The 19,496-nt window shown below is 42.6% G+C and overlaps 1 protein-coding gene across 4 annotated transcripts in view; it reads left to right on the top strand.

Moving 5' to 3' along the window:
* Positions 1-19,496, top strand: part of dgkzb (diacylglycerol kinase, zeta b) — an 86,987-nt gene that overhangs the window by 56,086 nt on the left and 11,405 nt on the right. For 3 of the 4 annotated variants that reach the window (XM_041837795.2, XM_041837796.2, XM_041837794.2), the window contains exons 2-18: positions 2,812-2,914; positions 3,267-3,362; positions 7,146-7,223; positions 7,325-7,381; positions 7,605-7,673; positions 10,279-10,350; positions 10,686-10,802; positions 10,879-10,950; positions 11,085-11,180; positions 13,512-13,594; positions 13,720-13,780; positions 13,948-14,061; positions 14,616-14,756; positions 16,564-16,642; positions 16,756-16,811; positions 17,046-17,108; positions 17,431-17,504. In XM_041837795.2, the coding sequence (XP_041693729.1) occupies positions 2,812-2,914; positions 3,267-3,362; positions 7,146-7,223; positions 7,325-7,381; positions 7,605-7,673; positions 10,279-10,350; positions 10,686-10,802; positions 10,879-10,950; positions 11,085-11,180; positions 13,512-13,594; positions 13,720-13,780; positions 13,948-14,061; positions 14,616-14,756; positions 16,564-16,642; positions 16,756-16,811; positions 17,046-17,108; positions 17,431-17,504 (1,431 nt within the window). Of the gene's footprint in view, positions 1-1,211; positions 1,803-2,811; positions 2,915-3,266; positions 3,363-7,145; positions 7,224-7,324; positions 7,382-7,604; positions 7,674-10,278; positions 10,351-10,685; positions 10,803-10,878; positions 10,951-11,084; positions 11,181-13,511; positions 13,595-13,719; positions 13,781-13,947; positions 14,062-14,615; positions 14,757-16,563; positions 16,643-16,755; positions 16,812-17,045; positions 17,109-17,430; positions 17,505-19,496 lie in introns of those variants that run through there. The other variant, XM_041837793.2, reaches the window with a different exon arrangement.

Below are 19,496 nucleotides of genomic sequence, written 5' to 3'. Positions count from 1 at the left end.
CTGCAGACGTCTTTAATCTTTATTCGGAGCAGATATTAACGTTTTTGGAAAACATGGTCACATAAATTCTGGTACCAAACTACTAAAAGTCCTTGTACAGTTGTATGGTTTGTTAATCTTTTAAATCAATGGTTTTTGTTTGGCATACATTTTAAGTGAAAGATCTCAGCGCAACTCTGTCATCTTTAAGCACCTCTATCTCTTGAATGTTTTATCATTCCAAAAAGTCACCTTGTGACCACTTCCACCATGGGCAAACATGTATGAAAGGTTTCATTCAAATCAAAAGGGGTGCAGTCAGAAAGTGATTGAAATCACATGGAAGGAACCAAGTTAGCCCTAGATATATCCGGTTCAGTCCATATGGATTTCTTTCTACGATTATTTATAATCCCAACCCGTAACAAAGAATATTGTATTACTGATTAATGGACACTGAAAGGTCTTCATATATCTACTATCTATTTCAGAAACAGGCAAGTATGACTTAACTTCCTCCAGTTCATATAACTATGCCCTTTTTATGGCTTTTTTCTCACTGATATTATATACCCTTGCACACAGTATTGCTTTCTTAAAATCTCACTGGTATTATATACCCTTGCACAGTATTGCTTTCTTAAGATGGCAGTAGGTAGTGGTGTCTAATTCTGTAACGCAAGCTCATGGACTCATTTCTGCGCCAACAGCCACAAAGGAGTATTTTGAAAAGGGCAGTCCCTCCCTCAGGCTACCATGGATACCTTTTTCCGCCGCCACTTTAAGAGGAAGGAGACGGGCTCGCGGGACGAGGAAGAGGTGGAGCTGGACTATTGCTGCAGTAACCGCCGCCCCAGTGTTGCCCTGCCGACCAGTAAGGCTCGCCGGCGCTCTAGCGTGGGCCTCCCCTCGGCCGCTCTGGCCCAACGGCGCCGCTCCAGCGTGCAGCTACAAGGGCTCCCGCTCCCGCTGGCGGGGGGTCACTGTGCGGGGAGCGGCCAGCTAGCCAAGGTGGCCGGCTACGCCAAATCATCCAACGCCAAATCATCCTCTGGCAGCCATGTCCGGAGACGCTCCAGCACCACCACGGTCAGCATGAACCCGCGCTTCGCCGTGCGGCACCGCAAGCTGCGCACCATCGACACCCACCTGCTGGGGCCCTCCATGCTGCTGGCCAGCCTCATCCAGATGACTGAGGAGGAGGAGGGCGGGGGAGAGGGGAGCCTGGGGAATCTGTGCCTGACAGCTGGGGAGCAGCAGGTGGAGATGAGAAGCAGTGGAGGTGGCAGCAGGGCCCTGTCCCGCTCCAGCACCCTACACTCGGACGGCGACAGCAACGACGACCACCACAGTCTTTCCGAGGACAGCCAGCCCTTCGACCCCGATGAGGAGCTCCAGCACCCAGCCGAAGTAGTGGAAGAGGTGGACGTTTCCGACAGGGAAATAGAGGACACTTCCTGGTGGCTTACCCAACATTACCCCTCGCTGCTGGGAGTGGTGGCCGAGAGAGTCTCCTCATCTCGGCCCCTCATACGTGCCCCCCGCTGCCTGCGGAGAAACTCGTCACGCCTCTCACCGGGTGAGGCCACGCCATACGGCCGCTACTGCGGGCGCTCCAGACAGATAAGGCAGCGGCGAATCTCTACCATCTCCAAAGCAGGCAGCCCCTGGCCAGGGAGGGGGCTTCCACTGCCCAACCGCCGGAGCTCAACCGTCTACCTCAGCCACCCCGCCTTCTGCAGGAGCCACTCAGCAAGTTCACTCAGCCCTTCCCTGGGGGCCTACTACGACCCCCGGCTGGAGACATGGAGTGGGTTCCTTCTGTATGTAGTTAATTACCTCCATCAGACAGGGTCCCGTCTTTGTTAATGTTCTTCCATCGTAACACCTGAGTGAATCTGTGGTAGCAAGCTGCTTTGTGTTGTTTTGTGAGTGACTAGTACTATCTCACTATCCTTTTAATTTGAGGAGGAACGTTGTGTTTTTTTGTGATCGGTTGTTGAGAAACGTGTGTTGATCGTTGTGAGTGAGTGACAATGCTCATAACTCCTGTGGTGATATTTTCTAAGGCAAACATTTGTGACATAGGTTAGGCCTATCCAAAAGACCCCAAAACCCACCTCTTTTGTTTAAATGCTAACAAATATTCCCTAGTTCTTATGCTATAATGAACCTGCCCCAAATCAGATGTACTCCTCATATGAGCTGTCATGTCATTCTCATTCCTCAGCCCATAATGACAACCTCCATAGAGCTAACTCAATAGCGACACTGCTAACAAAGTAGCGCTAGCTGGTTGGAGCTGAGTAACACACTGCTACAGCATTGATCTCCTAGTTAGCATTGCTAGGCTCTCTACCAGTCTTAAAGGCGGGAGGGCCTGAGACATAGGTCTCGATAGTGACAAATGGACTGACTATCAGTAGTGTTGGTCAAACATGTTCGTATGATAGCTGAGGAGGTAGATCCAGTGTGAAAACACAGACACGCACACAGGGGCACACACAGACACACACACACACAAATACACACACACATAGGTGGGGTCACAGAATCATGCCTATAAATGTGTTTCAGTGGTTTGATGAAATGTATATGGTCTTGATGTTGATCAATGTTCGATTGGATTTCTGAAAGGTCAATTGAATGTACAGTATGGTGAAATAGTAATAGTAAATAGTAAAACTTCAAGCAAATTAAATACATTTCTCTGCTGCCTGCAGTTTAAACAAAAAAATAGGTTTGACATCACAGCCTTGGGTGTTGTATTGTACTGTACTGCAGATCCTTTTAAAAGGCTTGATTATTTCTCGTTTTGTTTAATTGTTTCAGGAAAGCTATCGCTAAGTCAGGCCTCCAGCACTTGGCAGCCCAGCCCAGTGCCCCAGGCAAGACTGACCCACTTCGAGAGAACTGCAACACTGTCGACTGGAGTGTGAGTATAGCCTCCGGTGTATAACGGTTTAGAAAGGTCCCATTCAAGGCCGCTACAGCAGAGATTCCAGAAATAGCACATGTGGGCCTTTTCTTGTTACAGAAATGCTATGGTGAAGATTTGCTTAGTTGTGTGTGTTCACACAGGTTTTAGACAAATGGGGAGACAAAAATAGGTGAAATGAGACAAAAAGAGGTGAAATGGGGAGACAAAAGAGGTGAAATGGGTGTCGCTGCCCAACCAAACATACAGTAGCATTTTCATCTGAGATAAAAACTGAAAACTGGTGACATTTGTCCAACCTTTATAATGTGGATAAATTACTTCCATATTATCTTCTCTGTCCTCCCAGGATAATGCCCAGTTTGGGGACCATATCTGGTTTGAGACCAGTGTCTCAGGAGACGTCTGTTACGTTGGAGAGCAGTACTGCATCACAAAGACAATGGTGAGCCTTCACTACAATTGTACTGTACTAGGATAGAATGCTGTGTTTGAGCACCCTCTGTTATTCACAGAAATACTCATCTGCATGATATAATTTATAAAAGTATATTTTAGATTATTGAGACTGTTACAGTAGTACATTATTGCAGCATTCTTTTGGGTACATTTTCAATAGAATATGTTTTCTAATGATTTACAGTGAGGGAAACAAGTATTTGATCCCCTGCTGATTTTGTACGTTTGCCCACTGACAAAGACATGATCAGTCTATAATTTTAATGGTAGGTTTATTTGAACAGTGAGAGACAGAATAACAACAAAGAAATCCAGAAAAACGCATGTCAAAAATGTTATGAATTGATTTGCATTTTAATGAGGGAAATAAGTATTTGACCCCTCTGCAAAACATGACTTAGTACTTGGTGGCAAAACCCTTGTTGGCAATCACAGAGGTCAGACGTTTATTTTAGTTGGCCACCAGGTTTGCATACATCTTAGGAGGGATTTTGTCCCACTTTGCAGATCTTCTCCAAGTCATTAAGGTTTCGAGGCTGACGTTTGGCAACTCGAACCTTCATCTTCCTCCACAGATTTTCTATGGGATTAAGGTCTGGAGACTGGCTAGGCCACTCCAGGACCTTAATGTGCTTCTTCTTGAGCCACTCCTTTGTTGCCTTGGCTGTGTGTTTTGGGTTATTGTCATGCTGGAATACCCATCCACGACCCATTTTCAATGCCCTGGCTGAGGGAAGGAGGTTCTCACCCAAGATTTGACGGTACATGGCCCCGTCCATCGTCCCTTTGATGCGTTGAAGTTGTCCTGTCCCCTTAGCAGAAAAACACCCCCAAAGCATAATGTTTCCACCTCCATGTTTGACGGTGGGGATGGTGTTCTTGGGGTCATAGGCAGCATTCCTCCTCCTCCAAACACGGCGAGTTGAGTTGATGCCAAAGAGCTCGATTTTGGTCTCATCTGACCACAACACTTTCACCCAGTTCTCCTCTGAATCATTCAGATGTTCATTGGCAAACTTCAGACGGGCCTGTATATGTGCTTTCTTGAGCAGGGGGACCTTGCGGGCGCTGCAGGATTTCAGTCCTTCACGGCGTAGTGTGTTACCAATTGTTTTCTTGGTGACTATGGTCCCAGCTGCCTTGAGATCATTGACAAGATCCTCCCATGTAGTTCTGGGCTGATTCCTCACCGTTCTCATGATCATTGCAACTCCACGAGGTGAGATCTTGCATGGAGCCCCAGGCCGAGGGAGATTGACAGTTCTTTTGTGTTTCTTCCATTTGCGAATAATCGCACCAACTGTTGTCACCTTCTCACCAAGCTGCTTGGCGATGGTCTTGTAGCCCATTCCAGCCTTGTGTAGGTCTACAATCTTGTCCCTGACATCCTTGGAGAGCTCTTTGGTCTTGTCCATGGTGGAGAGTTTGGAATCTGATTGATTGATTGCTTCTGTGGACAGGTGTCTTTTATACAGGTAACAAGCTGAGATTAGGAGCACTCCCTTTAAGAGTGTGCTCCTAATCTCAGCTCGTTACGTGTATGAAAGACACCTGGGAGCCAGAAATCTTTCTGATTGAGAGGGGGTCAAATACTTATTTCCTTCATTAAAATGCAAATCAATTTATAAAATTTTTGACATGCGTTTTTCTGGATTTTTTTGTTGTTATTCTGTCTCTTACTGTTCAAATAAACCTACCATTAAAATTGTAGACTGATCATTTCTTTGTCAGTGGGCAAATGTACAAAATCAGCAGGGGATCAAATACTTTTTTCCCTCACTGTGTTAATGTGGCGTGCAAAGCAGCCACACTTTAAATATTGTACCACTTATTTCGGACTTATAGTTATTATTTTTTATAACGCTACTCCTCGTACACCGTTTAAGCTAGAAACACCATTCAAAATGTAAAACGTGCAGACTGGTCTTGAATAGTGTGATTGTATACAACTATTTGATTATATTTATAGTTTTTAAACTTTTATTAAACTTCATCCACTTTCATGGGATTTCTTCAACATTCTAAAGCTTCCATTGACATCACGACTTCAACATTCCATTCACTGTGAATGCAACTTTTGACACAAATCAGCTCCTTTGACCACTTTCCCAACAAGTTAGACAAAAGGTTAGAGAATATGAATCTTCCTCTACTTCTCTGCTATTCAAATCTTAAATCAGGTAAATAATATTTTCTACCAGTCTAACAGCTGTTTTAGCAACCGCGTCAACATTTTCGATTTTTTTTTATAAACAACTGATATTTTTACTACTTTCCTGAAATCACAACAGAATTATCTTCTACCAATCAAAAGTTACAGCTGTTTGTTAGAGTTTAAAGCGACAATAGCTAGCCAACGTCAGCTAACAGCCCTCATGTCTCGTTATTGAGCAGCCCAAACGGAGCCATTGCTATGGATACCAATGCATTTCAATGGCAGAAATGGGCCATAGACTAGAATGGTAAAATATTTGTGATATTATATATACTTTTTGAACTATAACCATAAAATATGTGCATAAATTAAAATGGGTTTGAATGAGAACCATAGCAATACAGAGGTAGCTATTCCAAATGGTCCTGCTCCTTGTCCAATTAAGCTACACTGAACAGAAATATAAAAACAACATGTAAAGTGTTGGTCCCATGTTTCATGAGCTGACATAAAAGATCCCAGAAATGTTCCATAAGCACAAAAAGCTTATTTCTCTCAAATTTTGTGCACAAATTTGTTTACATCCCTGTTAAATTTCTCCTTTGCCAAGATAATCCATCCACCTGACAGGTGTGGCATATCAAGAAGGTGATTAAACAGCATGATCATTACACCGGTGCACCTTGTGCTGGGGACAATAAAAGGACACTCTAAAATGTTCAGTTTTGTCACACAACACAATGCCACAAGTTTTGAGGGACGCGTGCAATTGGCATGCTGACTGCAGGAATGTCCACCAGAGCTGTTCCCAGAGAATGTAACGTTGTTTTAGAGAATTTGGCAGTACGCCCAACCGGCCTCACAACCGCAGACCACGTGAACCCATGCCAGCCCAGGACCTCCACATCTGGCTTCTTCACCTGTATTTATGTCTGTAGTAAAGCCATTTTGTGGGGAAAAACACATTCTAATTGGCTGGGCCTGGCTCCCCAGTGGGTAGGACTATGCCCTCCCAGGGCCACCCATGGCTACACCTCTGCCCAGTCATGTGAAATCCATAGATTAGGGCCTAATTTATTTATTTCAATTGACTGATTTCCTTATATGAATTGTAACTCAGTAAAATCTTTGAAATTGTTGCATGTTGCGTTTATATTTTTGTTCATTATACAAGACCAACTTTAAAACATTCAGGCTATCCTAACATCAAATTCTTTAAAATGTTGATAAACTATAACTATATAAATAGGCATAGAATTGCATAAAATAACTCACCAACAGTAAAGCTTGAACCTTTTAAGCTAGATACACCAAACCAACTTTCACATGTTCAGGCTATCCTAACTTCAAATTCTTAAAAACTTGTATCAACTATAACTATAGAAATTTGCATAAATTAGTGTATAATAACCCACCAACAGTAACTCTTGAACCGTTCAAGCTAGAGACACCAAATCAACTTTCACATGTTCAGGCTATCATACCCACTTCCACAAACATACTTTTAAAGAGCTGAAGCAAGTCACACAATTTTCTTCATGGAAGATGACCATCTGGTTTATTATTAGTATTTTCCAAATAAAGATAAATATTCTCTCTGTGATTCTACCACAGCAAAAGTCAGTGGCGAGGAAAAAATGTGCTGGCTGCAAAATAGCAGTCCACACCATGTGTATCGAGCAGCTAGAAAAGGTAAGTGACTATAAACTTGATCAATTATTAGATTATACTTATACAACATAACCAGGAATATTTATGTTTTTGACCAATGTTATTGTATTTTCTCTCCACAGATAAATTTTAGATGTAAGCCATCGTTTAGGGAACCCGGATCTCGAAACATTCGAGAGGTCAGTATCTTTCTGGTACCGGCACCACGTTATCTTTGTTTCTCTCCAAGTTATTTGTTCGTTGACTGTATTTCTGTCTCACTCATTCTAACTGATTCAGTCTACTTTAGTCAATTTCAGTCTCAATAATTTCAAAGCAGCTTTGGGTGACACAGAAGTCTTCTGTATTGTACATTATGATTTGTAATGTGACGTTGACTCAACAATGTTTCCTAAATTCCAGCCCAACGTTGTCCGTCACCATTGGGTCCACAGGAGGCGACAGACTGGGAAGTGTCGACAGTGTGGGAAGGTCAGTGAGAACCATTCACCAACCATAGATTCACATACAGTGCCTTCAGAAAGTATGCACACCCCTTTACTTTTCCGACATTAAGTTGTGTTACAGTCTGAATTTAAAATAGATTAAAATGAGATGTTGTGTCACTGGCCTACACACAATACCCCATAATTTGTTTTTACACATTCATTAAAAATGAAAAGCTGAAATGTCTTGAGTCAATAAGTATTCATCCCCTTTGTTATGGCAAGCCTAAATAAGTTCAGGAATAAAAATGTGCTTTACAAGTCACATAATAAGTTGCATGGGCTCTCTCTGTGTGCAATAATAGTGTTTAACATGATTTGTTTATGACTACCTCATCTCTGTACCCAACAATTATCTGTAAGGTCCCTCAGTCGAGCAGTGAATTTCAAACACAGATTCAACCAGAAAGACCAGGGAGGTTTTCCAAAGCCTCTCAAAGAAGGGCACCTATTGGTAGATGGGTAAAAAAGAAGACATTAAATATCCCTTTGAGCGTGGTGATGTTATTAATTACACTTTGGATGGTGTCTCTATACACCCAGTCACTACAAAGATATAGGCGTCCTTCCTAACTCAGTTGCAGGAGAGGAAGGAAACCACTCAGGGATTTCACCATGAGGCTAATGGTGACTTTAAAACAGTTACAGTTTAATTGCTGTTATAGGAGAAAACTGAGGATGAATCAACAACAGTGTAGTTACTCCACAATACTAATCTAAATGACAGGGTGAAAAGAAGGAAGCCTGTACAGAATAAAAATATTCCAAAACTGCAAAAAAATGTGGCAAAGAAATTAACTTTATATCCTGAATACAAAGCGTTATGTTTGGGGCAAATCCAACACAACACATCACTGAGTACCACTCTTCATATTTTCAAGCATGGTGGTAGCTGCATCAGGTTATGGATATGCTTGTCATCGACAAGGACTAGGGAGTTTTTTAGGATAAAAAGAAACGGAATAGTGTGAAGCACAGGCAAAATCCTAGAGGAACACCTGGTTCAGTCTGCTTTCCAACAGACACTGGGAGAAAAAATCACCTTTTAGCAGGACTATAACCTAAAGCACAAGGCTAAATATACACTGGAGTTGCTTACCAAGACAACATAGAATGTTCCAGAGTGGCCTAGTTACAGTTTTGACTTAAATCTGCTTGAAGATCTATGGCAAGACTTGACAATGGAAAAAAATCTAATTAATCCATTTTGAATTCAGGCTGTAACACAACAAAATGTGGAATAAGTCATGGGGTGTGAATACTTTTTAAAGCACTGTATACAGTGAGCTCCAAAAGTATTGGGACAGTGACACATTTTTTGTCTCTGTACTCCAGCACTTTGGATTTTTATTTTTTTATTTGACCTTTATTTAACTAGGCAAGTCAGTTAAGAACTAATTGTTATTTACAATGACGGCCTACACCGGCCAAACCCGGACGACACTGGGCCAATTGTGCGCCGCCCTTTGGGACTCCCAATCACGGCCGGTTGTGATACAGCCTGGAATCGAACCAAGGGGTCTGTAGTGACGCCTCAAGCACTGAGATGCAATGCCTTAGACCGCTGCGCCACTCGGGAGCCCATAAATTATACTATGAGGTCAGCTTTAATTGTAGGGTATTTTCATCCATATCGGGTGAACCAAAATTACAGCACTTTTTGTACATTGCCCCTTCATTTTAGTGGACCAAAAGATTTGGGACAAATTCACTTATATGTGTACTTGTTGGATGCTGTTTATTTTGGTTGTGTTTCAGATTTCTTTGTTCTCAATAGAAATGAATGGTAAATAATATATTGTGTCATTTTGAGGTCACTTTTACTGTAAAGAAGAATAGAAAATGTTTCTAAACTTACAGATAGTCCTAAATGATTTGTGAATAATGATAAGTGAGAAAGTTACAAATATCATACCCCCAAGACAAGCATTTTTGGGGGGAGGGTATGATATTTGTGCATCTGTAACTTTACACTCATCATGATTGACTATTCATTCAGGACTATCTGTAATCATGTAGAGTCACAAGCTTGATGTAATCATTGCGTGCTAGGAATATGGTACCAAATACAAAACTTTTGACTACTTTAATACACATATAAGTGAATTTGCTCCAATACTTTTGGTCCCCTTTTAAATTTGGGGACTATGTACAAAAAGTGCTGTAATTTCTAAATGGTTCACCTGATATGAATGAAATTAAAGCTTACAGTTTGCACTCATCGTCATAATCATTTCAAATCCAAATTTCTGGAGTACAGAGCCAAAACAACAAAACGTTTGTCACTGTCCCAATACTTTTGGAGCTCACTGTACAGCACAGGTGTCAAACTCATTCCACGGAGGAACGAGTGGCTGTGGGTTTTCGCTCCTCCCTTGTACTTGATTAAAGGAATGAAGGTCACTAATTAGTAAGGAACTCCCCACACCTGGTTGTCTAAGGTTTAATTGAAAGGAAAAACCAAAAACCTGCAGACACTAGGCCCTCCATGGAATGAGTTTGACACCCCTGCTCTACGGATACTGAAGTACTGCAAACCATTAAGAGCTGTCTCAATGCAAATTTGTAAAATGTTACTTATTCCTCTACAGGGTTTCCAACAGAAGTTCTCATTCCATAGTAAAGAGATTGTTGCAATCAGCTGTTCTTGGTGCAAACAGGCAGTAAGTACCAGCAGTCCATAGACTGTAGCAACTGTTACAGCCGGTCCCGATTCACACCCAACCCTTTTCCCTTGGCCCTAACTCTTCGATGTTTGCATATCTGAAGGGTCTGGATAGGTATAAGCAGTTTAGTGGTCGAGCTTCCACTGTATTTCTTACACATTACAGTTCTGCAAACATAGAAACGTTAAGGTCAAGGGGAAGGGATGGGGAGCAAATTGGGACAGACTGACTTTGGGTCAGTTTGAGATGGATATTTCAGGTTGGAGCAGAGAGTGTATCCTGACTTTGGTAACTTTGGTATGGTATTGATTGTTGTACTTTCCTCTGTCCAGTATCACAACAAGGTGACGTGCTTCATGCTACAGCAGATAGAGGAGACTTGCTCGCTGGGAGCTCACGCCTCCGTCATAGTGCCGCCCACCTGGATCATACGGGTCCGCAAACCGCAGGTACTGCAATGATCAACACACACACACAAACACAGTTATGTTGATTCAATGGATGTAATTGTTTTTGTCTCCTCAGACGTCATTAAAATCAAGTAAAAAGAAGAAACGCACATCTCTGAAAGGAAAGCCGAGTAAGAAGGTAGTAGAGGTAAGGAAAATCATATTAACATAAAAACTATTGTGATTATGATAATGTCCTCTTATGTTGTCTCATTTGTTGATGAGAACATTGAGATAACAGAGGCGGCGATCTTCCTGTCTCAACTGTTTTCTCTGCTCCAGGATGGTCGATGGAAGCCCTTCATAGTGAAGCCTGTTCCCTCGCAACTCATGAAACCTCTGCTGGTGTTCGTCAACCCCAAAAGTGGAGGCAACCAGGTGAGTTTGCTCAATGTCCACAGCGCCCTTGAAACCACTATGTATGGGGTTAAATCCTTTAGATTTGTCCACACAACTCAAACATACAGTGCATTCAGAAAGTATTCAGAACCCTTGACTTTTACCACATTTTGTTACGTTACAGCCTTATTCTAAAATTGATTAAATAAAAAATTGTCCCCATCAATCTACACACAATATCCCATAATGAAAAAGTGAAAACAGGTTTTTATAAATGTTTGCAAATGTATAAAAAATAAAAAACAGAAATACATTATTTACGTAAGTATTCAGAGCCTTTGCTATGAGACTCGAAATTGAGCTCACGTGCATCCTGTTTACATTGATCATCCTTGAGATCTTTCTACAACTTGATTGGAGTCCACCTGTGGTAAATTCAATTGATTGGACATGATTTGGAAAGGCACCCACCTGTCTATATAAGGTCCCACAGTTGACAGTCCATGTCAGAGCAAAAACCAAGCCATGTGGTTGAAGGAATTGTCTGTAGAGCTCCGAGACAGGATTGTGTCGAGGCACAGATCTGGGGAAGGGTACCAAAATATTTCTGCAGTATTGAAGGTCCCCAAGAACACAGTGGCCTCCATTTATAGTAGAGTGGCCAGACGGAAGCCCCTCCTCAGTAAAAGGCACATGACAGCCCGCTTGAAGTTTGCCAAGAGGCACCTAAAGGACTGAGAAACAAGCTTCTCTGGTCTGATGAAACCAAGATTGAACTCTTTGGCCTGAATGCCAAGCGTCACATCTGGAGGAAACCTGGCACCATCCCTACGGTGAAGCATGGTGGTGGCAGCATCATGTTGTGGGGATGTTTTTCAGCAACAGGGACTGGGAGACTAGTCAGGATCGAGGGAAAGATGAACGGAGAAAAGTACAGAGAGATCCTTGATGAAAACCTGCTCCAGAGCGCTCAGGACCTCAGGCTGGGGCAAAGGTTCACCTTCCATCAGGACAACGGCCCTAAGCACACAGCCAAGACAACGCAGGACTGGCTTCGGGACAAGTCTCTGAATGTCCTTGAGTGGACTTGAACCCGATCGAACATCTCTGGAGAGACCTGAAAATAGCTGTGCAGCAACGCTCCCCATCCAACCTGACAGAGCTTGAGAGGATCTGCAGAGAAGAATGGGAGAAACTCCCCAAATACAGGTGTGCCAAGCTTGTAGCGTCACACCAAAGAAGACTTGAGGCTGTAATCACTGCCAAAGGTGCTTCAACAAAGTATGATATGATATTTAGCAGACGTTCTTATCCAAAGCGACTTACAGTCATGCGTGCATACATTTTTACGTATGGGTGGTCCCGGGGGTCGAACCCACTACCCTGGTGTTACAAGCGCCATGCTCTACCAATTGACCTACAGAGGACCATATGTAACAACATTTACAAGACATTGTAAAGGGTCATTTATATAAATAGTGTAAAGTACTGAGTAAAGGGTCTGAATACTTATGTAAACGTTAATGTGATATTTCAAAAATTGTTTTTGCTTTGTCATTATGGGTTATTGTGTGTAGATTGATGAGAAGAAAAAACAACAACTATTTAATACATTTTAGAATAAGCCTGTAACGTAACAAAATGTGGAAAAAGTCAAGGGCTCTGAATACTTTCCGAATGCATTGATGTCAATGAGAGAATTACGTTGAAGTTAGAGTTACACTGTCTACATCCCTTAGTTTACGAATGAATTACTGATGATGTCCATGCATTGTGGGACCCCAACCCAACAGCTTAAACATTACAGTAAATTAATTTAGGTTTGAGAGCGACATATTGGTTAATAATCTCAGACAGGGCTACCTCATCACGTGAATGGGATTCCAAATAGGGCTGTCGCGGTGACTGTATTACCGCCACACTGGCAGTAACGATTCATAACTGTTGGTCACGGTAATCCCATCCAAAACTTCGCAAACGAATGGCGCTGATGGGTAGTCTACCAAATTTGTTAACGGCCTTCGCTAATGGCCTGGTACGCAGCGCTCTATTGTCCCGCTAATCACTTTCTGAACACTTCATGATTGAATTTTAATAATCTGAATTATGAGGACAAGTAAATAATAGATGATATTGTGATGGTATAGGCAATATTAAATTGATTTATTTAACTTTTTTAAATGTAGGTGTTCCAAAGGCAGCTTGTATGCGTGGAGGCCGGAGATGCTAAACGTGTTTATGTTAATTATTGGTAAATTACCGTGAGACCGGCAGTCATTTGCATGACAATTACCGGCTGACAAAATTGAGTGACCGCCACAGCCCTAATTCCAAATCACCTCTGCGACACTCATGTCTATTGTTTTCCAGGGAGCCAAGATCATCCAGTCGTTCATGTGGTACCTCAACCCCCGACAGGTGTTTGACCTCACCCAGGGAGGGCCCAAGGAGGGGTAAGAAACACACAGCCGCTGCATTAACAAACCTTAACACTTTGGTCATGTTTAGAATGATATTTCAATGTAAGCAGTTGTTGTGTTTTTAATTGGTGTGCCCGGTTGTGTTTTTTCCCCTCAAGGTTGGAAATGTATTCCAAAGTGCCCAACCTGCGGATTTTGGCGTGTGGAGGGGATGGAACAGTGAGTACTAGACATCAGAGCTTCACATTAGTAATATTATAATTAATTATTCCTGGAACGTAATGCATATAAGGACTATAAGGAGAGGAGTAGTTCACTGTCTGCCTATGACTGTGGCATGTGCCATTCAGGAAGTGAATTCTTGTTCTAATTACCTGGTTCGCCAGGTGGGTTGGATCCTGTCTGTCCTGGACCAGCTCCAGTTGAACCCTGCGCCTGCCGTGGCTGTCCTGCCCTTGGGGACGGGGAACGACCTGGCCAGGACTCTCAACTGGGGAGGGGTGAGTGGCTGGCTCACTGTGTGGAACCACACCATGAACTAGGGATTTATCCTAGATTATAAACCATGTAGTTTGGCTCCTGGATGCTGCGTGGTATATACCACGGGTATGATGCAAAATTACTTGTTTACTGTTCTAATTATGTTGGTAACCAGTTTATAATAGCAATAAGGCACCTCTGGGGATTGCCAATATACCACGGCTAAGGGCTGTATTCAGGCACTCCGCGTTGCATCGTGGTTAAGAACAGCCATTAGCCGTAGTATATTGGTCATATACCACACCCCCTTGGGCCTTATTGCTTAAAAATACCATGGGCTATTGAATCGCTGTTAGGCTATAGACTATCTTGGGTAGGCTAAGTAGGCTATCTTGTGTCATCAGAGAGGCAAATCTATGAGGAATGAGACACAATAGCAAGAAAAGACACAATCAGATTAACACAATACAAGTTGCATTGTTTCAGTATTGTTTAAAATATTTCAGTTAGATATTGAGGATGTATGTTTTTTTCTTTTGGTCTTATGAAATTCCTCTCTCGTCTTTTCCCACAGGGCTACACTGATGAGCCAGTGTCTAAGATCCTGTCTCATGTGGAGGATGGGAACATGGTGCAGTTGGACCGCTGGAACCTCCTGGTGGGGCCCAACCCAGAGGCCGGTCACGAGGAGAAAGACGAGCACCAGACAGACAAGGTTAACTCAGTTTAGAGTGTCTCACACCAGCCGTCAAAAGCGTATGGGCTAATTTAGATAAGGACATCACAAGCATAACATAGTTTTTTTTAAATGCGATTCAATGATGTCGTTTGTAATTGCTTAATATGTTTTTGAAGGTTATGCTATGATCAGTCTCTTAAATTGGCTGTAATTAGGCCGATCTCAAAACTCCCCTTCTTTTCTAAGATACTAGAGAAGGCCGTAGCCCAGCAGCAGACATCACACAGTATCTTTGAAACCTCCCAATACAGTTTTAGACCATTTCACAGCACTGAGACTGCGCTTGTCAAGGTAGTAAATGACCTAGTGTTGTCCTCTTACCGTGGTCACGTCTCTATTTTTCTTCTTTTAGATGTAAGTGCTGCCTTCGATACGATTGATCATGCTATTCTCACTAAGAGTATAGAATACTTGGTTGGTCTACGAGGACAGGTTCTCAACTGGTTCAAATCATACCTCTCTGAGTGGTATCAATTTGTTCAGCTGGGCGATAATTCATCTGAATGTTCCAAGGTTGAATGTGGCGTTCCCCGAAGTTCTGTGCTTGGACCCCTTTTATTTTCCTTGTACATGCTACCCCTTGGTAATGTCATCTGTAAGCACAACATACAATTTCGTTGCAACGCTGATGATTCCCAGTTGTATTTATATTTTAAACCAGATGATGCTTGAGACACAGATGTTAAACACTGGATGACAACCAACTTCTTGCTTTTAAACTCTGATAAGACGGAAATGATGCTACTTGGCCACAATACATTTAGAAACAAAGTGTCAGACCTCACTCTCAACATTGATGGTTGTCTCATTACATCAAACATGGTTAAAAACCTTGGTGTTACCTTTGACCCCGGCCTTACTTTTGACAACCACATAAAAAGCACATCCAGAACAGCATACTTCAATCTCAGGAACATTTCCATAATTAGACACTTCATCCATGCATTTGTTTCATCTAGGCTAGACTATTGTAATGCCCTCCTCTCCAGCTGTTCAGACTGTAATATTAGAAGCCTACAACTTGTACAGATCACTGCAGCTCAGATTTTAACTAACACTAGAAGGCATGAACACATCACTCCAGTTTTATCTGCGCTACACTGGCTGCCTGTAAACTATCGGTCTGATTTTGAGATCTCACTCTTAACTTTTAAGGCACTGCATGGCCTTGCCCCCTTTTATCTGACGGACATGCTTGTTCAATGCAACCCAGTGAGGGCGCTCCGCTCCCAAGGAGCCGGTCTGCTTATGGTTCCCAGATGCAGAACCAAGGCGGGGGACGGAGTGTTCTCTAGTAAAGTACCTAATTTGTGGAACAGCTTGCCCTGTCAGGTAAGAGGGGCAGACGCCATTTGAGGTTTTTAAATCACTTTTAAAAACCCACCTTTTTAGCCAAGTTTTTAATACCTGTAAGTTTTTACACAACCTCTGTTTTTTATATTATTTTATTATTGTTTTAATTTGAAGTGTGTTGGGATTTTAAATGCACTTTAAATAAAGTTTGATTTGATTATGGGATTTGAACATGTATGCAACATTTTCTTGTTGTTTTGGCTCTGTACTCCAGCACTTTGCATTTGAAATGATACAATGACTATGAGGTTAAAGTGCAGACTGTCCGCTTAAATTTGATGGTATTAGAAATTAGAGCACTTTTTGTACATAGTCCCCCCAAAAGTATTGGAGTACAGAGCCAAAAAAACGAAACATTTGTCACTGTCCCAATAATAACAGAGGGCACTGTATTTCTGTTGACATCATGTGTCTCTGCTTTGTCTGTTAGCTCCCAATTGATGTCTTCAACAACTACTTCAGCCTTGGCTTCGACGCTCATGTCACACTGGGGTTCCACGAGTCCAGAGGTTTGTCAAAAATTAGCATATTTCGCTAGCTGAAATTACTTTTGCTAGCTGAAATGAGTCACTATAATAAATGTTACTACAGCGGAAGTCTAAAGCAGTCTCTCTCTCCTTAGAGGCCAACCCAGAGAAATTCAACAGCCGTTTGCGGAATAAGATGTTCTATGCAGGGGTGAGTGCTTTGACAAAATATATAACTTTGCTCCTCTCCCACTATGGAGTTGTTTGCTCTGTGTCTGATTTGCTTTACTTTATATCTAGGTCATGTTCATTAGGGCAAAATGTTTCAAAACGGTTTTAAACGTAAAGCCAGCATTCTTATTGGACAAGTTCAGATAGTACATCCCCATTTCACTTTGTTTCAAACTGTTTTCCTACTGAAGACGAACCTGATTCTTTATTGCAGACGGCCTTCTCTGACTTTCTGAGCGGCAGCTCCAAAGACCTTGCCAAACACATTAAAGTTGTGGTGAGTGGACTTCTAAACCTGTTGTAGACCTGAATGGGACTAAGACCCAGAGCACAACGTTAAAGAATGTGGATGTGTCCCAAGACTGAGTGTCTAAATACCATATTTGATCCGTTTCTAGAATTAACATTTTCCTGGCGAAGATGGTAGATTTTTAGGCATGTTTCTAGGATACCAATGTCCCTTCTATAGATATTCAGTACTCGTCAAAAGTTTGGACACACTTACTCATTCAAGGGTTTTTCTTTCCAAACTTTTGACTGGGACTGTATGTGTAACTCTATGGTCTGTACTCTGTTTCTCTGAAACCCCTCTTCATCAGTGTGACGGCACAGACCTCACCTCCAAAGTCCAGGACCTGAAGTTGCAGTGTCTTGTGTTCCTCAACATTCCCAGGTAAACATTTAGAATATTTTGAAACTGATGGGACACTCCAGTGCATACGGAAAGTCTTCTGACCCCTTGACTTTTTCCACATTTTGTTACGTTACAGCCTTATTCTAAAATGGATTAAATAAATACAAATTCCTCATAAGTCTACACACAATACCCCATAATGACAAAGCGAATAAGAATACCATATTTACGTAATTATTCAGACCCTTTGCTATGAGACTCGAAATTGAGCTCAGGTGCATCCTGTTTCCATTGATCATCCTTGAGACGTTTCTACAACTTGATTGGAGTCCACCTGTGGTAAAGTCAATTGATTGGACATGATTTGGAAAGGCACACACCTGTCTATATAAGGTCCCACAGTTGACAGTGCATGTCAGAGCAAAAAACAAGCCATGAGGTCGAAGGAATTGTCTGTAGAGCTCCGAGACAGGATTGTGTCGAGGCATCTGGGGAAGGGTACCAAAACATTTCTGCAGTATTGAAGGTCCCCAAGAACACGATGGCCTCCATCATTCTTAAATGGAAGAAGTTTGGAACCACCAAGACTCTTCCTAGAGCTGTCCACCCGGCCAAACTGAGTAATCGGGGGAGAAGGGCTTTGGTCAGGTAGGTGACCAAGAACCCGGTGGTCACTCTGACAGAGCTCCAGAGTTCCTCTGTGGAGATGGGAGAACCTTCCAGAAGGACAACCATCTCTGCAGCACTCCACCAATCAGGCCTTTACGGTAGAGTGGCCAGACAGAAGCCACTCCTCAGTAAAAGGCACATGACAGCCTGCTTGAAGTTTGCCAAAAGGCACCTAAAGGACTCTCAGGCCATCAGAAACAAGATCCTCTGGTCTGATGAAACCAAGATTTAACTCTTTGGCCTGAATGCCAAGTGTCACGTCTGGAGGAAACCTGGCACCATCCCTATGGTGAAGCATGGTGGTGGCAGTATCATGCAGTGGGGATGTTTTTCAGCGGCAGGGACTGGGAGACGAGTCAGGATTGAGGGAAAGATGAACGGAGCAAAGTACAGAGAGATCCTTGATGAAAACCTGCTCCAGAGCGCTCAGGACCTCAGACTGGGGCGAAGGTTCACCTTCCAACAGGACAATGACCCTAAGCACACAGCCAAGACAATGCAGGAGTGGCTTCGGGACAAGTCTCTGAATTTCCTTGAGTGGCCCAGCCAGAGCCCGGACTTGAACCCGATCGAACATCTCTGGAGAGACCTGAAAATAGCTGTGCAGCGACGCTCCCCATCCAACTTGACAGAGCTTGAGAGGATCTGCAGAGAAGAATGGGAGAAACTCCACAAATACAGGTGTGCCAAGCTTGTAGCATCATACCCAAGAAGACTCAAGGCTGTAATCGCTGCCAAAGGTGCTTCAACAAGTACTGAGTAAAGGGTCTAAAACACTTATGTAAATGTGATATTTCCGTTTTTTATTTTTAATACATTTGCAAAAACTTCTAAACTTGTTTTTGCTTTGTCATTATGGGGTATTGTGTGTAGATTGATGAGGGGAAAAACGATTTCATCCATTTTAGAATAAGGCTGTAATGTAACAAAATGTGGAAAAAGTCAAGGGGTCTGAATACTTTCCGAATGCACTGTATACACTCCCATTTATAGGCATTAAATCAATTGAATGGACACACAGAATGATACAAATGGACCAGTATTCCACCTGTTCCTCTGTGCTGTAGATATGCATTATGATGCTGTTATACGGCATTGTAAGACTTATCATGAGCATGTACTGTATGACACCCTTATAATGTGATATATTCATCTCATTATGTGCATGACTCATAGAGCCTGTTTTGCATGGGACTTGCTATGGGTTAATGAAGGATCCCCATCATTCCATCCAGGTCAGCAGGAGGGGTCAGCCAATGAATTATACTCCTGAGGAAACATTCTATAACCGCTGCAGGTGGCAGTAAATCACCACCCTTAGCTTTTACCTGTTCAGACCATACACACTCCAGCACAGTAGGT

Source organism: Coregonus clupeaformis, chromosome 19 (assembly GCF_020615455.1).
Source record: "Coregonus clupeaformis isolate EN_2021a chromosome 19, ASM2061545v1, whole genome shotgun sequence".
In the NCBI taxonomy this organism is placed as follows: domain Eukaryota; kingdom Metazoa; phylum Chordata; class Actinopteri; order Salmoniformes; family Salmonidae; genus Coregonus; species Coregonus clupeaformis.
This window is presented reverse-complemented; position numbering and strand designations above follow the sequence as displayed.